Source organism: Augochlora pura, chromosome 4 (genome assembly GCF_028453695.1).
Source record: "Augochlora pura isolate Apur16 chromosome 4, APUR_v2.2.1, whole genome shotgun sequence".
In the NCBI taxonomy this organism is placed as follows: domain Eukaryota; kingdom Metazoa; phylum Arthropoda; class Insecta; order Hymenoptera; family Halictidae; genus Augochlora; species Augochlora pura.
The window spans coordinates 19,448,252-19,471,227 of record NC_135775.1 but is presented as its reverse complement, the minus strand read 5'-3'; the positions used below and the strand labels follow the sequence as shown (position 1 = coordinate 19,471,227).

At 39.8% G+C, this 22,976-nt stretch overlaps 2 protein-coding genes across 5 annotated transcripts in view; both read right to left on the bottom strand.

The window, feature by feature from the left end:
• Asta-r1 (allatostatin A receptor 1) overlaps positions 1-1,638 on the bottom strand; it is a 74,041-nt gene extending 72,403 nt beyond the window's left edge. Inside the window, exon 1 of the mRNA XM_078179107.1 lies at positions 446-1,638. The gene's annotated coding sequence lies outside the window, so the exon portion shown is untranslated. The remainder of the gene's footprint in view (positions 1-445) is intronic.
• An 856-nt stretch (positions 1,639-2,494) lies between these two features.
• LOC144469471 (uncharacterized) overlaps positions 2,495-22,976 on the bottom strand; it is a 30,632-nt gene continuing 10,150 nt past the window's right edge. For 3 of the 4 annotated variants that reach the window (XM_078179805.1, XM_078179806.1, XM_078179807.1), the window contains exons 3-5: positions 22,351-22,482; positions 19,568-19,660; positions 2,495-5,686 (exon numbers count right to left, since the gene is read on the bottom strand). In XM_078179805.1, the coding sequence (XP_078035931.1) occupies positions 4,263-5,686; positions 19,568-19,660; positions 22,351-22,482 (1,649 nt within the window). In that variant the 3' untranslated portion in view covers positions 2,495-4,262. The remainder of the gene's footprint in view (positions 5,687-19,567; positions 19,661-22,350; positions 22,483-22,976) is intronic. The other variant, XM_078179808.1, reaches the window with a different exon arrangement.

Sequence of the window (22,976 nt, the reverse complement as noted above, 5' to 3'; positions counted from 1 at the left end):
CAAAAATAATACGAGTGAACTAATGCGAGCATGAACCTATTACGAAACAATGTTTATCTACCGCGTCCCCATAAATCGGAATAATGAGAAACTAGAATTACACAATAAAGAACAGTATGCTCCTGCTTAGAAACACGCGTGCTCGAATAAACATTATCTTTCACAGCTGATTACTTTATTTCTATATTAATGCTATAAAGCAGACAGTTTACTCAGCAAACATACGTATGCGCATACGTTCGATATTACTGTGTTACACAACAGCACTCGCGCGAGTGAATTTAGAAAGATCAATGCTCGTGGCTAGAACTTTTCGATTCATTGTTACACGCTCTATCTATTTTCGATCGTATTATTCCGTTTAAGAAACGAGTTACGCGGCGTTTCATAATACTTTCATTCATGATACTTTTACCTTCTGTTAAAGGGATCGTCGCGTAATTACCTTATATCCCTCGCGTGCTGGTATCCAAGAGCGAGGCGCGAGGACTTCGACGGCCCGCCGACCTTCCTTTTAACGGATTAAAGCTGATAAGGCCGAACCGATGCAGGTAGATCGATTCATGATTGGCGGCTCAGCCGCATCAGATCGTCGGCCCCACGGTCCTGATCCCGACAAATATCGCCGGCGCACTTTCCCGGCCAGCGACGCGACCATAACCGGCCGGAGACATCCGAGCGCATGATTCCTTTTCTTTTCCGTACCGAAGGGGCAACGCCGCCCTTTCAACGCCGGCCGACCTCTCCGCCGGGAGCGTCCAGGCTAATTAATTGCTACGCGCGTCGTTCGGCGATCTTGTTCGCCGATTAATTATCCGGCGCACGGGGGCGGCCGATCCAAAGGAGACTTCGATTCCACAGAGATCCCCTCGCGCGACGCCGTTCTACGGGCTCTCGCTTAATGAGAGCGCCGTTCACACTAGACCAGCTGCACCACGATCGGAGGATCTAGTATCCTCGGATGAGAAGAAAAAAAAATGAAAACCGTTAGGATCCTCTCGCACTGCCTTCACTACTGCCGTCGTCACTCCGACCCTCGAACGTCATGCTCGAACTTCCCGGAAACTTTCCTCTCACGCTCGCGAAGTACCTGCTAATTACTCTCCCGGACGCGATTCCGGCCGGTGTTAACGAGGAAACGATCGCGACACGTTTCGCGTGCCGCCGATTCCTTCCTGCGATTGCCACCGGGACACTCTCGCATCGATCGGGCGAAATCGCGGCGATCGAACACAACTCGGTCCGGTTCGGAACAATTGCTCGTCCGTGAACGGATCTTTGCGATCTTTACGCGCGATCGATTGACATCGAAGCGATTTTCTGACAGGTTAGCGGCGATTTCGGCCGCATGATCGCCGCGGTTTAGCAGCCCCGATTTCGTTGAAAAATCGGCGCGTGAGACCGATCTTCTTCGTGGAGTAGTCGCTTTAATTGAATTGGACGTTGTCGATTGGTGTTGCAGGACGAGAGAATCGTTCTCCACGTGTTTCCATTGTGGCTCGATCGTTCGGCTGATCAACGTTCTCACGGCGTGCGGACGAAGCGATCGGAGACCTGAGGAAGGTGCGCAACCGGCGGTGGATGCGGCGCGACTGTGCGGACCGCCGAAACCGAGACGAAGTCTCGGGCGGCCGAGTGCCGCCAGAAATAGGGTGGCTGGAAGAGTATTCTCGGAGAGAGGGTGCGAGTGGCATCTACCACCCCGGCGAACACGCGACGCGGTGATATCGATTCGTTCGTCTCCGCCGTTAATATCGCGAGGCGACTGTACCGTCGAATAGTAAAACAATGCTGCGCGAATTTCTGTTATCGCCGGATCGGTGACGATCCTCTGTTAGCATAATACGTGTCGCGCTAATTTTACACGATTTTTCGATTAGGCCTGTGCTCGACGACCTTCGATGGGTCCGAGGTTTAATCGGTTCTAATCGAACTGTTTTAGGGCGATTGTTGATATCAACAGTTGGTACATCGTCGATTGGAGCAGTTTCTGTTTTTACGCGTAGATACGTCCAAGAAAAAAGATGCGTGTAAAAAGATATCGAGTAAATAAATTATCGTGTATATATACAGAAAAATTGGAAATTGATTCTGTATTTTCAGCACGAGATTATAGAGCACTAAATAGAAGAAGCTTTTCTTATGGATTTCCATATGGCGACTAGGATTATATTGCAATGTTTTTTTATTTCGCAAAATTGTTGGAAAAGATAATCGATGTGATTTATAAAATCGGCAACTTTATTATAGCACGTTTATACTTGCTGTTATTATAAGTTAGTTTACTTACATTTGTATATTTCGTTCCGCAAACTCCACCATTCCATAAATTGTTGACCAGCTCCATAGATTACATCGATGCTATAGATGTATATCATCGTAATCCAGTTTATTGTAATGCATTTCATAGTAATCCATTCTATTGTATTTTATTTTTATCGCAGTTCATTGTACGTAATCCACTTTACTGTATTCCAAAGAAGTACAATTTCGATTTTCAGATAGAATTCCCATTTTATTTCATTTCAATTTCAAGCATGATAAACTAGGTCAAATGAGCATCTTAAGAAGATATTACCTTTCCAATAAGTATTTCACGTAATATACAGAACTATAATAGCTAATAATGTTGTCCTAAAACGTATTGTACCTATCCTAAACATCTCGAATTTTTATACTATCTCAATTGAACAAAGTACTCTAAACAAAAAAAAGCCAAAAATACAAGTACAGTATTTGAAAATACTTTTGTACTTCTATGATATTTACGGAAATTCTATAATACGGATTCGTTTGGTATTCCCTTTGTGAACGTGGGAATTGTAGATTAGCCCGTATTTACAAGTACTTCCAGTTTCGTACCAACGATCGATCAGCTGTTAAACGCATCTAGAATAATTTGGTTAATTACACACGGGCCCGTGGACAAAGGGTGTGTCACCGACACTCATCGCATGATAATTAACCTGTAGACCACAGGGGTACGTTATCAACGAATATCTTCATCGGACACGCAGGTAATGCCAGGGTCTACCGATGCGTTCAGTTGCGTGTACGTGTACACATTTGTTCACAATTGTGTTGTGATACATTATAAAGGAACGGAATATGCTGGTTTCGATGCTAATCAATCGTTTGAACTAGTGAAATGCCTAGCGTGCTACCGTATAATATCCGACAGGTAATTACTGCAAGTTACATTCGAATCAATAAATTATTCATGCGATTATGCTTAATATTACGTTACATTTTTATTTCGCTTCGCTAAATGTTATACAGTATGTGCTTTGTTCGTGTACTTGATGAAGACAGTTGTGATTAAACTTAATATGGTAATAATAAATCTTGATTTAAACAGTAACTGCAAATGGCATTGATTTGATTAGCATTACTTGTTTCCCTTTATTCTTATTATATTTCTTTATTATTATTATTTTGTTCTTTATTATTCTATGTATCGTTTTGACAATAAAATTAGATTACTGTGTCAAATACATTTCGCCAAAGGTGAACGGCCAATCAACTTCGTTCGATCATTTGGCACCGGCCGCTGCGTCATCGATTCATTGATATTACTTTTCGTACAAACTTATCGTAAAACAAAGTTTCTCTTATCAAGGTAACATATGCTGATACGGATTAGTCTCTAACAAGTGGATAATAGTAATTACTCCAAACTAATATTCAGGCTTCTACGTAGCAAATCTATTCTTCAATTAACACTCAACTTATGAAGCTCTAAAAATGGATCAACATATGCTTTCAGTTAATTTTTATCTTTCGCGATTCTTTACCATAATATGTGCTTGATCTAGAATGCATACAGTTGCTTAAATAATGATAGACTCACTTCATTTTCTTAATAAGATGGAGGATCAATTAACTATTAAGCTCCTCTCATAATTAACTATTTTCTAATTGTATTAATCATAAGGTTTAATATCGAATACATAACTATATTAATACATATTTTATTATTTCCATAACTATGTATTGCACTAAAATGTATTGTAACGAATCATCTGATAATAACAACAAAAAATAGAAATTTTTCGTAAAACACGCTGTTGGATCACAAAACTGTTATGAATCTATCAACAATATTTCATGAAAGAGGCTTCATAATTTTAAAAATCTTCAATGAAAGATTCTTGCCAAATCTTTCATTTCGCAAGCTTACTAGATTAATTGTTAACAGCACATCTCCGCAGCTAACTTAGTAGTAACTAATTAGTAACTAATTAACAATGTCACGCGAAAAGCTAACCCACAATCGACTGGAGTTTGTCTTGTACAGCCTTCGTAATAACTCTGTTAGTGATGTCTTTGGCGATGTTGGTCAACTGATCGGTGAAATTCGGTTTCCTAGTAGTAGAGGGATAGTATCCACCTTGAGGATACCCCTGTGGATATCCCTGAGGATATCCCTGCTGATAGCCTTGAGGATATCCCTGCGGACTGCCTTGTGGATACCCTTGAGGATACGCTTGGGGATACCCTTGAGGATAACCTGCCTGATACCTAGGATCCTGACCACCGTACTGGCCAGCTTGTCCAGGATATCCAGCCTGACTAGGATATCCGGACGATTGCGCTGGATAACCGCCTCGTGAAGATTGGCTAGGATATCCAGCGTTGACGGTGCTGGCGCCGGTTCGTTTGACGCTGTCTTCGTTCACCGGCGCGCTGGCAGGATAACCCGAACTCGATGGATAGCCTCTGGAGCCAGACGAAGGATAGGAACTGCTAGGGTAGCCACTCGAGCTGGATGGGTAACCGGAACCGCTGCGCGAAGGATAACCGGATGCCGACGGATATCCGGAGCTTGCCGGGTAACCGGACGAGCCGCTCGAAGGATATCCGGATCTGGAAGGAGACGCAGACTCGGAGGGATAAGAGGACCGTCTTGAAGCGTAATCGTTGTTGCTATTCTGACTGCTTGCAGATTGTGATGGATATCCAGAACTGGACGGATAACCAGAGGAGCTTCTCGAAGGATATCCCGACGACGAAGAAGGAGATCCAGACTCGGAGGGGTAAGAAGATCTTCTTGAAGCATAGTCGTTGCTATTCTGGCTGCTTGCGGACTGTGATGGATATCCAGAACTGGACGGATAACCAGAGGAGCTTCTAGATGGATATCCCGACGATGAAGGAGACCCGGACTCCGAAGGATAAGAGGATCGTCTTGAAGGATAGTCGTTGGTATTCTGAGAGCTTGATGATTCCGATGGATATCCAGAGCGGGATGAATAACCAGAACTGGATGGATATCCCGAACTGGACGGATAAGAGCTTCTGGACGGATATCCAGACCTTGAAGGAGAGCCGGATTCAGTGGGATATCCTGATCTTCTCGATGAATAATCGTTACTGTTCTGCGAAGGGCTTGCAGACTCTGATGGGTATCCGGAGGAACTGGGATAGCTGGAGCTTCTCGACGGATATCCCGACGAAGAACCGCTTCTGGAAGGATAACCAGAGCTGGACGGGTAACCGGAGCTCGACGGGTAACCGCTCCTTGAAGGATAACCAGAAGAACCGCTCGGAGCGTCGCCACTTCCGGTTTTCGTCGACGTCGGACTCGACGAATCCGGCAATACTGACTGAACGTCGTCGTTGTTGCTCTGACGTCTAGCGATTATCCGTCCGTCTTCCTCCGTTGCTTCTGCGAACAATTCGTCATCTACCTCCTAATTGTTTAGCCGTGTTCTCCGATTTTGCTACCCCATGCCATGCCGAGTCCAACACGATCCATCGCGATTTCGTTGCCATAGCGGTTGCTTTGACCGGCAGCGTGAACGATTCCGTCCTGGTTACTTTATTCCGTCAATTAGCGAGTTATCAAGCCAATTACGATGGCCTTTCTCCGCTGTTATCGCAACACACGCTACACGTTCCCGGAGCTACGTCGGTTAATAACGCCTGTGCCTGGCGAAGCAACTTGTTTCCAGTGTGTCTTGTAATTATCGCATGCAGTTTTTGGCGTTTTAGTACGGATTAGGATTAAACGCGGGCACGGTTGGTGCCCGTTATCAATTAGTACCGAATGCGTGCACGGGTGTGTCGAGAGGTTCGGATAATCGTTAGTATTTAGTTCCTTGTGTGAGTCATGCAGAATCGATGTCAACGAGTTTCGTTGGCGTGGAGGTTAGAGGATCGCAAAGAAATAGAATGCTGATTCGTTTATATATTTAAGTATTCTTTATTGTTACATGTAATATTGGTTAAGTACTCGTTAAGTACCGTATTTGTGATAGATATTTGTAGGATAACCGGTGTGCGATTAGCGCGACTGTAAAATGGCACTTTGAGGAAGAACCCACAGTTATAAAACTCCACGAAACGCCCTTTGTATAAGTAAACAATTCATTTGTTAAGTACAATCATTTTTCTTCACTTATGCATAACGAATTTAAGTAAAACGGCAATGAACTCATTGCTTTTCTATAAACTAAATATATCGAGTAATCAAGGCTGGCTTATACTTTGCATTTACTAATCGAATTATAATTTCTCGCAGAGCATCTTTCATCCAAATTCTTGAACCTCTTTTAACATTTAACACGATCGACTCGAAATTTTTAACGATACTGTGCACGTCAGATCTATATTTCTAGATTAATAATTTGTTCAAAAGCATCGCTATATTTTTTAATAATCCAACAAATCTAAAATGTCTGCCCGTCTTTTTCCTGTTTAATAGAAACGATCGAACAAATTTCAACGATGCCGTACACGTCAGATTGTTTTGCTTCCAGCCAGCGAAAGGAGCGTCGGTCCCAGAGCGATCGAAATTAAGCATAAGGGGAACGGGTTTCGCATGATCGTGTAGGTACGACGATTAACCCGAGAATCTCCAGATCCTATTCCCTTGGTTATCGACGGACGTGTGGGTGTTGTAATAGCCGTTGCTGCCACTTGCTTGCAAACGGCTCCGGGGAGTGGTTGCATCAGCCCGCTGTCCAGAAATACGACGGTTCCCGAACAACCGATCGAAAATAGAACCGTTCCCGATAGTATTCCTCGATCCCGAATTACCGCTGATTCTTCCGCCGTATCCGTTGGACGAGGATCTCGGTGGCGGCGGCGGCGGTGTCGGCCTGTTCCAGCTCGGTCTTTGTGTCGGATATACTGTCAAATTTTGGAGAGTGGTAGTCAAAAACTACTGTCACACAGAGCCGTCCGAACGGACACCATATACACCCTAGATAATACTCTCTGTACACGCGTATCCAAAAATAGCGTGGACCATCTACAAGCTACAGATGTGTCCACAAGACACATTAGTATAATTGTTGGCAGAGTTGTGCTAATTCAATTACATTGTAATCCAATTTCGGAATTTAATTACACCGTGCTTCAATTACATAGTAATCCAATTTCGAAATTTAATTACACTGCATGTCAATTGCATAGTAATTCAATTTCGCAGGTTAATTGCATTGTAATTCAATTGCATTGTAATCCAATTTCGAAATTTAATTACATTGCACTTTAGTTGCATAATGATTCAATTTTGTAACTTAATTATATTATACTTCAATTACATAGTAGTTCAACAACGTTGTTATTCAGTTAAGTAATTTACAGCTTTTAATTAATTTAACTGTTTAATTATTTTAATCACAAGTTTAATTCGTGTACAATGTAACTGAAATAGAATGATTTGTAAATTGAATTTGATTAAAATGTACTTCGTAATTAATATAATAGCATTATGATGTAACCCAATTACTTTGTAATTATAATTCCTTAAGTAATTCAATTACATACTTTGTAATTATAATTCCTTCAGTAATTCAGTTACTTTATAATTATAATTCCTTTAGTAATTCAAATACAATTCTGCACAACTCTGATTGTTAGTTGATATCCCATGCTGGTATTATACTGCCTGTTAGGCTTCTTCAAGCATGCATGATGGTTACTGTTAGTCTCCTCGTATTTATATAGGGCTTTCTATAGTTTGATCTTCCACTCTTCAATTTGAACGCGCTGGCCACGCAGCTTTTAATTACAATTAGTTGTACATCGTATTTACAATTGTATTAATAAGCCGGTATAATCGTAAAAGTATTAACAAATATTAGCGCTTATTTGGCGTATTACTGCTGGAACTGAAAAGAGATACACTTAGAAAATATAGCGAAAAATTGGGAAAGCAGTTTTAAGAGCTTCTGTCAGAATGAGAACGATTTTGTATAATCGTAAAGGCATTTATTAATATTAGTATTTATTTAGCGCATTATTACTGCTGGAACTGGAAAAAGAAATATTTAGAGAACAGCGGGTAATTGAGAAAGCAGTTTAAAGAGCTTCTGTCATAATGAGAACGAGTTTGTTCGTCGCTTGCGCTGTACGACCTACAAAATTCGTTTACGCCGCTTGACCGAGTTGATAAGAAGTGTCAGGGTTCGACGTGATAACGAGACCAATCGGTTTTCGATGGACAAACTTGCAAGAAATTCATTCTGTCTTACAGTACACGCTGTCGAAGCATTCGGAAGTCCCTTTAAACAATTATCGTTGAGAATGCAATTCTTGTACGCTATATTTATTCCTCTATTTTCACAGACTTGCATAATTCAGAATTTACAAAAGTCGAATCAAATTCTAAAGAATATATATTCAATTTTTTAATATTAAAATCTTCTTTTTCTATATTTTAAAGACTTCTTAATAGATAGTTTAATTGTGACAATAGCTTTATTTAGAAACATATTTTGATTATCATAATCCAGCAACTCTATTTAAACATTAGGTGCTCTTATCAGCTTGTCATTCTGTTAATTATTAAATTACAAGATGTATATACGAAGTAAATATTACCCAATGCAATTCCAAGAAAGAAAAATTAAACAAAACCGCACTACGTCTCTTACGAGTAATTTAAATACATTAAGAAAAACATGGCAATGTTCTGATTTATCTCACGCGTGTACGCTTCAGTATCTTATCTAGCCATTTTTTGTACAAATACCTAAAATACGCATTCTATTATCCCTCCGGTTATGGAGTCATATTGACTGAGTGTATTTAAATCGACAAATCATCATACATTTTCTAGAAATCACATTCTTTAAACTAAATTTTTAATTTTTAGGATTATATCAAGCGTCATCAATGTTTACAAATAGTTATAAACATCGTTAGTTATTAAGTTCTACATTCGCATTGTTCGCAAACCGAAATTCTAGATTAAATTTGAGGACGTTTAATAGGATAATCAAGTGTCTATACTTATGCAAATGCTCCTATTACCACGTTCGGCATAAAATCCCATAAAAGCATGCATATCGGCGGGTAATTAGCCGTAATTAACGCGAGTCGTTCTGAGACGTTCGTAAAACAGGGATTACCACCGGAATACCTCAAGCAAGGGCCTCGCCTAACGTCTTCGGCGGAACTGATTATAAGATCATCAATATTTGATACCCTAATGGTGGGAAAGGAAAAAGGAAGTTCCCCGTGGGTATACACGTGAGCACTCGTATGCTTGCCTTAGATAGGTGTCTTCGGGGACGGCGACCCTCAGGGTACTATCATTGGGTCCACCAATCTTGGATTTTGATTACCGTACGTATTGGACTATCTCGGATCTCCAGGGACCGAGCTCTGGGGTAAAATGTCTCCATGGCTGTCCACGGAGTTCGGTAAAGGACAAGAGCCATCGGCGTAACCGTTCCACCAAAGGATAAGCAGAATCGCCGGACGTCTGGTCGATTTTGCTTAATCTTCGGGCGATTAACTGATTTCGCGTGGATCATCCGCGGACGGATATCCTGATAACGTTGATAACACCGATCGTGGCTCATCGCTGCGATTATATTCAGTGCTATCTGACCACGTAAAGTCCAAAGTTAACGTTCCGATCATTGGCTCTCTCCTTATCATTAGTGTTTGTATTATTGCATTATTTTTGTGAGTCACTTGTTGCCATGATAAATAGGTGAATCCTAAAGCACAAATTTCTTTGAAAATTATGACAAACAGCATTATTTTTAAACACTTTACTAACCTAGTAATTGGCTTTTTAAAATAGATAAAATAAATATTGTTTAAGGCTAATGTTATGAATATATAAAAATGTTAGTAGATTTAGATATGCTATAATAAAAGAAAGCGAATACTATAAAAAGTACTTTAGGCGTACATAAGTATTCGTGCGCGAAAGGCTAAGCCGAATCAGAGTCGATGTTAGGGACATGTTTAAGGCGGAATAACCGGTCGGTAAAGGGTTAGATTAGCAAACTTTACATGACATTACGTAACTCGTCGTTATCGATTCCTACGAATTCGAGTCTACGGGAATAAGTGACGAGCATTAAAATCGACTCATCGGTAGAAACATTATCTTTATTCCGAGTGAACAATCTTTATAATTGTATCGGTTTGCGTTGGCCGCATGTATGCCGGTGCAGAGACAGTGGTTGCATCGTAACGTATAAATAAGAGTTAGCATGCATGCGCGTGGGTATATTCGGGCAACATTTCATTATCGCTAAAAACATGATTTATCGGACGGCAGAAAGTGTTTCGCTCGTAACGAAATCACTTTGTCGAGGTATATAGTAGTGCACTAGCTATAAAATAGAAAATAACTCGATGGCTGTTCCATAAAATTTGCCCGCGATATCAGGCTACCAAATCAGACGGTTTATGGAAGTGGTTCTCTTTATCCTTTCCGTTTCGATCGGACCCTTTCAAAGAGCCGGCCGATGCGTTTCGCGCCGGCGCCGGCGCCGACTACGATACCGCTTCCCTTTCTCTGTCGCGACTGATCGCGCGATTCATCGGACTCGCGTAATTCATTAGACGTCGTAACCGAGTGGAAGACTATAGCAAATTGAAGGTTTACCGTAGCAGTTGCTTCGACAAAGCATCGCGAGTCTAATATAACCTTTCATCTTTTGTAGAACCTTGATGAACTCGCGCGCACCGAAGTTGGACGATCGTTCGATTAATGATTAACGATTAACCCTTTGCACTCCTATGTCGAGTGTGACTCGACATTGGTTTTTATCTCAGGCGCTCCATTGTCGAGTCCCCACTCGACATTATTTCATGTCCAAATAAATAGATGTCGAGGTTAAAGATATCATACTCTTGAAAATTTCAAAATATGACAATAGTGTAAATAATACCGGTGTTTAAGTGAATTTGTTTCATCCATTATTTATTTAAATTGCCTTATTTTTATATAAATATCAAATAAAATATTTAAAAGCGTTGGGAGCCGCTGGTAACGAAGTTGAAATAAAATTCGGAATGTAAAGGGTTAAAATGATCGTGAAATCATTTTTTATGATTAAAGATTACCAAGTTAAAGATTACCAATTCATGAATAACTTGAATAATCGAAGAAAACATTCCCATTGGTCGAGACTGGCGTCATGATTAATATAAAAGATTGGTATTATAATGTAGCGATTTCAACAGAAAGTAAATATATCATTCGGTCTATTTGTAAGTTGATCAACAATTAATGATTACAGATTTCCGAGCAATGATTATAAATTACCAAATATGATATCATAGTCTACCGTGACTATTTTTCGAGAGTAATTAGAAAAGTAGTTACGACATAACCGGTTGCTGGCCAACTCTGGTGCACACGTTATCTGGCGCCATTAATTATTGTGTATACGTTGCACAAAAATAACGTTTCTAAAGCATTGTTATGAAAATATGTTGGAACTTTCAGAATGTGTGATTTTTACACTGCGATTCTGTTTAACAACTGGGTCTGACTAATATTCTTGCATATTCATACGGTACGGACGAACCTTCGTCGAATTCGATTAAAATTATATATATTTGTTTAAAAAGATACTTTTTGCATGAAATATTTTGCAAGCACAGTGAAAAAGCTACTAGTAAATGCTCGAATCTTCCATTTGAAACATTTGTCGAAGAAACAAATATTTTTCAATTCCTCTTTCTCAGTCATTTGTCAATGGAAGACTTTGCGATGCAATTATATTATACGAGCTATAGTTTGTCCCAGTTGTTAGAATCGTCTTGTGCACGATATATTGGCAATGTTCTACTATACATTAAACAATGTTAACATTAGATTTACATGTAAGACAACGTATACGATTTTGAGTAATACTATCGTGTTAAATTGGATACATCCGTGTAAAATTGTCTTTATATTAACGCCTTAATATTTAATGAGTATATTGAAATCCAAAACAACGGTTTTATACACCAAAAATTGCAGTTTGACCGTAATCGAATACATCCAACGAATTACTTTCTTAAATTCCTCCCTATCAATCTTCGATTTCAATAATCGATACAAAAAAAAATAAAAATAAATAAATTCCCTCTTAACGTCATCGAAGTATTCTGCTAGTTAGTATACAGGTTGACTTGAAAATGTTGGCAGGACCGAGAAAGAATAAATCAAATAATTGTAATAGGCGATAGGCATCTGCTCCAAAGATAAAAAAATTCTAAGTGCAATCGTCATTTGTTGCAACTGTTTTGTGCAAACCGTCATTTGTTATCTCGAAAGTAATATTAGTACATCAAATTTTTCTGAAAATTTGTCATCGGAAATTCAGTCGTCAAATTTGTCCTCGTTTGGAGCAGACACGTCAAAGTGAAACAGTGGTCTCTCATTTTCCAAACGTGGCTCTGAAATTAGGAATCGAGCTTGCAAAATTTATCGATAGACTGCGGACCATTATGCAAAAGAAAAATTCTTTAGAGTAAATAACAATATTACGTTATTAACTTTTCACTTTACTACCCTATTTCGCGAATAAATACGTCCGAGTTTTCGGTAACAGATCCGAGAAGACTCATCGAGCGCAAAGAGTTAACCCCCGCCAACCGTGTTACGTCATAAATCAGATCCGCAGTCTATTTATCAGGTACTGCAGCGCTCAAACCCGCAAATTCGATAGTTCGTCTAACCAGAAGCAACCAGATTCCATCCTCCAGAGGCCGCTGATAACCCGCCGATTATTTACCGCCCGTAATTACCCAACAGCGAACAACAAACCGCATCGACCTGGACAATGAACTAAAACCCGGCACTCCCCCGAAAATGATAACACGTCTAAAGAAAAACCGAAATCGCCCTGCTTAGGCGCAGCCAAACATTTCGGCCAGCACATCGTTTCCAAGCCACCCTGCGCGTACTATTCTCTGCCGCGCTCGGCGCACAAATATCTTCTCGTAATGCCTCGATATTCCAGGGTTCGCGTACAACAATGGAGGGTTCGTACAATATCCATTTACGACAACACGAAGCGTCCGAGTTCAAGGCGCTGCTGATCACGACCTGTTGACAACGATCGCGATCAAACTGACCAGGCAAACGGTGACCAAAGACGCGTGCTGCGTCACAGCGTTGCTCTTGCGGTACACGGAATAGACGTTGTTATGGTTCAGTCGGTTTTGAGGGTAGTTAGGGTATCCTGGATACTGAGGCGGCTGGTAACCCGGATACTGCTGAGGCGGGTAGCCGGCTTGCCCGGGATAGTTCGCAGGATATCCAGGCATGGGCATTCGGTTGTTGGTAGGGTACGGTGGGTATCCGTTGTTCGTGCCTGTGTTGCTAGGGTACGGTGGATATCCATTTTTGCTCCCGGTGTTACTCGGGTAAGGTGGATATCCGTTGTTAGAGCCGGCGTTGCCCGGATAAGGCGGGAGACCGCTATTCGAACCCATGTTACTTGGGTACGCCGGGTAGCCCAAGTTCCGGTCCGAGTTCACCTGACGATAGCCGCCTGCTGGGTCTGCGGGGGCGGGGGGTGCGTTCGCGTTCGCGTACGGATCCACGTTGCTAGCGCTGTTGCTGGTCTTATCGTCGGTGCTGGCACGCTGGCCGTTCACGTACGAGACGCCAGCGGAGTCGTATCCTGAAACGAGTTGTCCTCTCTTCTGCTTCGTCTTTTGCTCGCGAAGGCGTCAAGGACTCGGAGAATCAGGGATTGAAAAGGCTCCGAAAACAACGGTTGCAAAACACAGTCCGGGACAGAGAGATAACCCACTTTAAGGTTAATGAAGAAGTGAACATCGTTCGTTGGTTTCTTATGATTTTTAGTTAAATTTTCTATTATTTTTGCTCCGCTGTAGTTTCATAAAAATTCTGTTTCTTTGTATGAGGTTGTTCAGTCAGAGTTGTTCTATTTCATTCGTGTATCTTCGTATGGTATTTTAAAGTGGGCTACCTGTTACTCCTGGAGGCTATTTTTGATCTTAGACTGTACATTTGATGCATTTACGAGAAAACTGACCAGATTGAACACGTAGTAATTGCATAGGAAAAGTTTAACAATGCTACTCGATTATTGTCAACTGATTAAAAATGCTAAAATAAGTAATACAATAATTTATATTAATAAATCTTGATTTAACTCCTCCTTGTTGCGAAAAGGGTAAAAATCTTTTATTTTGCACAAAGCCATCTGTTTATAACAGTTGTGACTAGATTACCATATCAAAGCAAAATGAAAACTGCAACATAAGAGTCAAATAAAAATATACTACCCCTGTCAATAGCTTCAATAAATAATAAATAAGAATTCTTCTGATGTCTCCACCGTTTCGTATGTTATCTTTGCCAACTTCTCTCATAAACGCATAAAATCAGCCAAGTTATGCGACTCCGCCAAATTCAAAAATCAAAACCGGTATCATAACTGTTTTCAACCCCTGCGGAAAACACATTCTCGGGGCAAATAGAGAGGGAGCGAGAGAGAGAGAGAGAGAGAGAGAGAGAGAGAGGAGCCCTGGCTAAGGGCGGATGAAAATTGACTGGTCGCCGCTGCGGGCTACTTTTAATTCCGCCGCTATTGTTCTATCATGATAATCGTACACCGTGCAGCGAGATCGCAGGATGATAAGCAGCAGTCCAACGCGACCAGTTGATTTTGATCCGAACTACGTCTACACACACACATACAGGTACGCGCGAGCGCGGGCGCGTGTACCAGCCCGAAAACCTTTCACGGGAAATTGGAGATTTTAAAGTGACTCGTTTTAATGGAGTTAGCTTAATGAGGGTGCGGCCGCGGCTGCGAAATTGTGCGGTTACTTCGTTCTGTGTTACGTGTGCAAAAGTTGGAAGCAAGCGTCTGGGCGAGCGGGAAGAAAGACCATGCTGCGTGCGATCATGCCTTTGATGCGGTGCCGGAAAATTATGTTGTTCGATGCGCGTCGGGACCTTGGATAGGCAGCCACGGTAATGCGATCCTTTAATATTACGACCCGTTGCGAGTTCTCTAGATCTTCCCATTTTCCGAGGTTCGGTCGTCAGATTCTCTTCCGGAACGAATGTTCCAGCCAGTTTAGCAGTTTTCATTTATTAGAATAAAATGTAGTTGTATTTGTCGTGTTTACTGTATTAAATACGTCGTACAAACAATTTTCTTAATATCATGATAATAATTACATTTACAGAATTGATTTGATGTTCTTCGTGTGGAATACTAAATCGTGGACGTGATGCATGATAACGAACGCGTTAAAATTCATTATTTTAATTATTAATTTTACCAGCAGAAAATATTTCATAAAATTCTGTATAATATAGTATATACAATGTGAAGAATGTGCCGATCCTATGTTCCACAAGCAATATGTGGATAATAGATACTAAAAATGGTACTTATTGTAGCATTACATGAACGAACTTACACTAATTCCTATCGTGCGACAATTAAATCATAGACTGTAAAATTAAAAAGTCTAACTATTAGCAGTCGAAGCCAATTTAACTCAAAAACCAAAATAGTCTTCCTGACATAAACTATTTCCATTTCATGTAATAACCCGTTTTATACATATAGAATTGCTTTTCACAGTTTTTTCAAATATAAACAAACGTGACAATACTAAAATGACTTTCAAACGTGACACGAAGAAACTTTGTCACCAGCTTCTTGCAATCGCCGCGGAAAATTGCACATAGGAAATCAACGAGTGATTGCGTAGACGGTACAGCCAAGGTAAAAATCGGTGAATACGTGGCACAAATGAAACGTGTATCGCGATGAAAATACGGAATAATCGGGACGCCGACAATGTTTCCCGAAGAAATACGTTGGAAATTGAAAGTACAAACGTAGGAAATTTAATTCCCCGCCACATAAAGCACTCGCGAAAAGTTAATTCCATCTCCGACCGGGGCGATACGCTGTTGCTTTCATATCGGCGGGATGTTAAAAGTTTATACGTTCGAGAGCAATTTCTCCGATATTCTATAACGGTCGCGTGGGTGTACGCGTGCTTGCACACACGCTCTCGCAGGCGAGTGGCGGTGGACGATAATGGAAAGGTCGTGTTCGCAAATGTTGAGAAGAGGAAAAAATGCGACGCCGGTACAAGCTCCTCGAAATCTTGAGGACGCGTTACAACCCGCTTTACACCTTGGCTTTGCTAATCCATTTTTCAGCAGAATCTAGGAAAAGAATCTACAGAGGCGACGCCTCACGGTGAAACGAAACATCTATTTTCTTGGACATCGTCGGCCAAAATTGACTGTCGACATTTTGTGCTACAGCTTCGTTAAATTTTTAATCAGTAATCGCAGCACAGGAAAACGCAAAGAAATGAACTCTGCGTTCGTACTCAGAATTTTGGTATTTAAACCATTTTTTATATATTTAATCCTGTTGCTTTTCAGTTGCTCTAGTTTAAATAATTATTGTCTAAACCCTATTAGTTTATAAGTTCTCAATGTTTTTTTATTTTATTGGGTATCATATTGGTAATGACTTTCTAGAAGAGAAAAACGTTGTGACTTCATTTAAATCTCTGTTTACAATTAATAAAACAAATCTAATATATGTGTATAATATATGTATATCAGATTTAGTTCATTAATCGCAGCTATAAGTAGCTAATTTTTCCATTTCTTAAATATTTCTTCCTTCTTCCATTTGCTTGTGTTTTCGTATGCTACGAACGCTTATTAAAGATTTAACGAAGCCATGGAATAAAATTTTGACAATTAGCCGATAATGATAACAGAAAAGCAGGTGTCTTGTTTCTTTCTATGCCTATTTATCAGAATACGCGGGATGAGCTTATTAAAATCGTTTCTGATGGGAGTTTTTGATACTCTTTCGAGATCAGATTAGAGATGCGACTGTCGATCACCGAGATATATGGAATTATCGGTAACATATCGATATTCATCGACAACATTATCGATGGTCGCTCGGCTAAATGAGATGGCTAACTCGATATTGGCAGCAGATACTCCTAATTAGTTTTATAATTTGGAAAATGCACGATATGCAAAATTGTATTTCAGGAATGAAAGCACATTTACTGGAAAATTTATATGATCAGCTACAATATAATAGTTATTTGTTAGAAGATTATTTAATAATTTTAATCTAAAATAAGCTTAACAGTATCGTAACCCCTGTATTTGATTATTGTTTCAAGAAGATTTGTTGTTCGTACATTGTTCGTTATGAAATAAAAAGAAATATTGAAGAGAAATACTTAAACTCTTTGTTATTTAATTATACAAGAAAACTGTCTTGAAAAAGAAGGTAATATATTTGAAGAATTTAAATTCCTCAATCGATACAGTTCACCCTCCTTTCTAATTCAGCAATAAAATGATTTAATCGATAAAGTCGACATACAAATTAAATTCCTCGTACTGGGTCAATAGTGCGAAGTATTCAGTTTTATTGATCGGCTCCACGATGCCAGATCTTATGGTACCGGAAAAGGAAATCTAGTTTATGGCAAAATACGGGGCTGGAAATTCTGCTCGTTCGTTTCCGAATGGTTCCTGTAAACGCTGAGCAATCGGTCCGATAAAATGTTGCTGAACGTTTCTTCGCCATAAAAATCCCCATTAATGCAGATCGATTCAAAATACGAGAAAATCTGATTACTAAATTTGGAAGATTTACTTTCTAACGGAAACATATATTTACAAATTTGGAGAAATTAGTCTACCGTCGAAAACAGAAATTCAACTTGATTAAAATTATTTTAAAAGGAATTGCCATTGCAGGCAGTATTTATTTTGCCTATAATGTATGTGACACAATCCAATGATAGTTAAGAATTAAAAAAGCTAAAACAATCTCGTCCCTAATTCATTCGAATTACATAGCAATTCAACTATGTTGTAATTCAAATAGATAATTAAAATCTTTCATTTAATTAAAATATAACGTGACTGAAATACAATTTAATTGAAATACGATGTAAGTGAAAGAAAATAGAATTAAAATAAAATTTGACCGAAATATAATACAAGGTGAGTGAAATAAAATATAATTAGAATAAAATATGACTGAAATAAATTTAAAATTAAATTTAAAATTATATTTTAATAGAATTATTGAAATAAAGTTCTTTAATTCTTCAAATTACAAGTCGTTCTTTGTCTCTTCTTTGTATTTTCTTCTTTATTACTGCCCATTCGTAAATCGTAATTTTAATTCAATTAAATTAGCCTTCGCAATGTATATAATCCAATTACTTATTATTCCATAATTGTACTCCAGTTGCAACTACGAAATTACATTGTAATTCGATTCAACGAATATCTCAACGAATTACAATGTGATTGAATTATAATGTAATCATAAGTCCACGAATAATTAATTCATAATTCCGGTAAATAAACTGCTGGGTAATAAAAATTCATTTCTACAACAACGACGACAATAATCGTATTAAATCTGTCTGTTGGCGAATCACAGTAAATATCCAGGAAGAAAATCTGTCGAGACCGATACGCAGCTGGAATCCCCCGATTCCACAAGATCAAGTGCACCGGAAATTTCAATAAAGCGCGCACGTATCAGCGTAATTCGCGTTCAACGTGATTTTCAGGCTTCTTCAATGCCGCGGAGCCTACCGTGACCGTAGAAATCGCGTTTAACCTGTTCGACATGCTAACCGTGAATATATAACTCAAAAGAATAGCGAAAGTGTCGCGAAGCCCCTGTCCACTCAAGAACATAATTTTCCGAAAATGTAACGTTCCGCGAACGGTTTACGAGGCGCGGATACGTAAAAACGAGGAAATAATTAAAACAGCAGGAAGCAAAGCGCAGAGCTGTCCGTGTCGGAGGCGTACAATAGCTTAAAATTCAATTAGCCGAGTCTGATTTCGAAACGATTCCGGGCATGCATTATACCGTGCACGGTTGTTGTGCGGGGACATGTAATTAGAAAATGATTGAATCCGAGCCGGGCGCGAGCTACGAACGTTGTAAATTATCGCGCGATTCAGTCCCCGAATACTTCGATGCCCTAATGCGTCCGTATCGAATATAGTATTCGCTGGTTAATAATAGTATTCACCGGTTAATACAATATTCACGAGTTAATATGTAATATTCACGAGTTAATATAATATTCGCGTGCCAATAGAGTATTCGGCTAGTTGTACAATGGTTCTCGTTGCTATTGTAGGCCTCCCTGTGCCCATGTGATTTAGTTTCATGCGTTTCGCTCGACGACACTCGGCCCGTGCCCTTCGATTTCCATGGCGTTCGGGTCCCGTGCATGCACAATCAATGGATTTTGATACTGACAAACAGAGCGTGCTGAAAAGACTCACCGATCGCGGTCGATTTCTTCACGCATTTCGGCACGCCGTTCTCGGTTCTGCAGTACTCGTTCTCCCCGCAGACGGTGCTCGCGCAATTCGCCTCTGCGAATCACAGGAATCGTGCATTTATGATAACCCTTTGCGTACGAGAGGCGACTCTCGGTCGCCACAGCGTTTCGCTCATATAATTGTAGATGAATTACATTTGTATTATATGTAAATTAAGGTAATTGTATATAAATTATATAATTGCACATAATCCTATATAAATTATATATGTATTACATACAAACTAAAATAATTTGTATACAAGACACTCGACACATTTTTAAACATTTTCTCGTTCTGTTACCTCACGAAATCAAAAAAGTCGTCGTTTGAAAGGGTTAAAAATGTCTTCCGTTGTTTAATCCTTCGCTGTATATCAAGTTCTTATTAAATTTCTTTTTTTAACCAGACCTGGGTAAATGTGTATGCTTCATTCGAAATGGTAATTTGTTTCTCCATTAAATGAAATATTGATATTACACATTGATATTACAAATGTGTAAGTATTTGGAATATATAATTTATGATATCGATCTGAAACACCTAATTGGAATCATTCTGTTTTTAAATGAAATAAATATGTTCTATTTGAATATTATTTCCATGAAATTGTTAAAAGCAAACAGATGTTAGATGTTCCAATTACATTTGATAATGAAGATAGACGAAACAGTTTGTTAAAAAATATATGTGTCTATTTTTTCTATAGGTTTATTTCTGAAGAAACAAGAATTTATTTTGAAGTCATTATTGAAAAACATTATTAAGGTACAGTGAAGTCGTTAAAGGGTCTTTCAGTGCAAATTATATGATTAAATCCATGTCGTTATTAATATTATACTGTGAATCTCTAGGAAACTGAAAATGCTCTTTAATTATAAGAACCATGGACCCAGTAAAGATTGACACTTCTCTTTAACAATTTTAATACTTAACAAATAAAATGCTTTAATATTTTCACTCTTCCATGTTGCATACAACTGCATAAAGTGTGCAGTCTAATGGAAGTTTCAATTAACGTCTACATACCAAATGTAGAAGTAAAAATGTAAAAGAAAGAACAACCATTGTAATGCTTAAGGTTGGAAACAAATATTGTCGTTATTATTATAATGTGCAATGTATTATGCATCTCCCCGACACAATACAGCTCACAAATAAACGATATTAATCAAAAAGAACAGAAACGTTGAATGCATAATTTATGAAAGTAACGCGGAATGTAAATTACCGCCGTCAGTGATTCCATTAAATTACCACGGTAAAATCGTCATCGGGCAATACTTACTATCGACTGTCTAATTTCACGACCGTAACGGTCATAAATCGCGCGATTTCGCCGTAAACGTCGCGACACAATCAAAGACGACAATTGACGCGTTGTATTTTACGTTCGCCGAAACGTTAACGCGTTATTTATCGGTATTATCGATCAGAGAGCAAATAATTTCATATGCGGTTAGTCGTTAACTATTACACACCGGTTTAACATTCAATAAGCTCGTAATTGATTGAAGGGCAGTCGAGCAATCAATAATTTATACACTAAAAGCAACGTTCGCAAAATACAATGGTCCAATCGCTCTATGATTAATTTCAGCCGGCTAATGCATTATATTGGTTAGCAATTACGAAAGTAAAAGTTCGCCAGATATCGAACTATGAATATTCCCGCAGTAATTACTGTACAAAGAATATCAAACGAACAGTTATATTGTTCACAGAAAATTCATATTAAATCTAAAAATTGAATGACATTTCGGAGTTAATAAAAGATGGATAATTTGTGACACAAGTTATATTAAATTTGAAAACTTTCGTGACATATCGTGAATAAATACGGAAGATTAATGAAGAGTAATGATTTTCAATAAAGTTCATATTAAATTTAATTATTAAATGACGTTTTACAAGTAAATATTGCATACTGATTATATGAAATGACATTCGCGGTATTTCATAAATATGCATACAAATTCGTATTACATTTTCGAATGAAGCGAGAACAATTATGGTCTGCGGAAAGGGTTGATTTTATTTGCAAAACAGGGTGAATTCCATTTACAAAAAAAAAAGAACTTAATTTCAGCAGAATTAAATCCATAAAATCATTCATTCTATTTGCAAAGAGATGAGCACGATCTACGAAAGAACTAATTTCGTGCGAGTATACTGCACTGTTCGAAAAATAGTTTCAATCATTCATCTCGCCTAGGGACGTTAATAAAATTAGAACCCCGAAGCGGACACGTGCGTCACCGTTTCCCGATTCCGATGTTGACGACACCGGAATCCGTAGTTCACCAGCTATAATTATTAGACCCAGGTAGACGCGACGCACCGTGTCATCGGTTCTCCGTTACGAGAGGCAGATGACGTATCAGCACGTCATCAGCGTCTCGTCTTCCAACGCGCGCGTCATCGGTTTCCAGGTTTAAACGAAAGGACGCGACGACGGCGGTCATAACAGGTAAAAAAGACGACATAGTCCCGCGTCATCGTATGTAAAAGGAGACAACGGCGTAAGTAAAAGTAAGCACGGTCGCGTCATCGGTCTTCGATTTCGACTATAAAAAGCGGTCGGTGATCGCGTCATCCGCCGGCCGTATATAAAAATACACGCGATTGATCGCGAGTGTGTTAACGAAGGGTCGCCCCGCGCGTGGTATCGATCCCCGGGGCGTTCATTCTCGATCGGCTTCTATGAAAAAGGTATTCATGGCTAGGTCAAACTGCATTCTTACCGCCTGGATGAGTCTTCGTGCAAGTCGGATAACGACCGCAGTTATCCCGCTGGTAGATCGAGCAGGGATCCTCGGCCATCACGCATACCTCGTCCCTCAAGCAGCCGATGTCCTTGCATGTCCTTCCGTATTCTACGAGCAGAAAGGAGCGATTTCGTTTTTGAGTTCGCGTTTAGTGGCGAAAGTTTCCGTTGCCGCGACGGCCCGCGATTGGATACGGTTCATTAAAACTTCGGCCGCACCGCGGAGGCGCGTGTCATAAATGGAATTTATACCGGAGCACGGCGGCTTCGGCGCTCGATCATTCGGATACCTTAATCCGGGATCGGGCCCGGGACAACTATAACAGGACGACGCGTCGCCTCGGTAAAGTGGCCGCGTTCGATATTTACACGATCGCGGTTTTATACCGGAGTTCCGGAACAGGCCGCGGCCGCGGCCACAGTTTGCCGGACTTTTGTGCGCCGTTAGCCCCCCCCCCCCCCCTCCCCCCCGTACGCTTTATACAGCCGCGATAAAACGCTGCCATATTTCCCGGGCCCCCGCATTAGAAACGGCGGAACCCCGCGAAACGTTTTCTCGATTGTCGCGGGTTGTTATGCGTGCCGGTGAGGAGCGTAATCGAT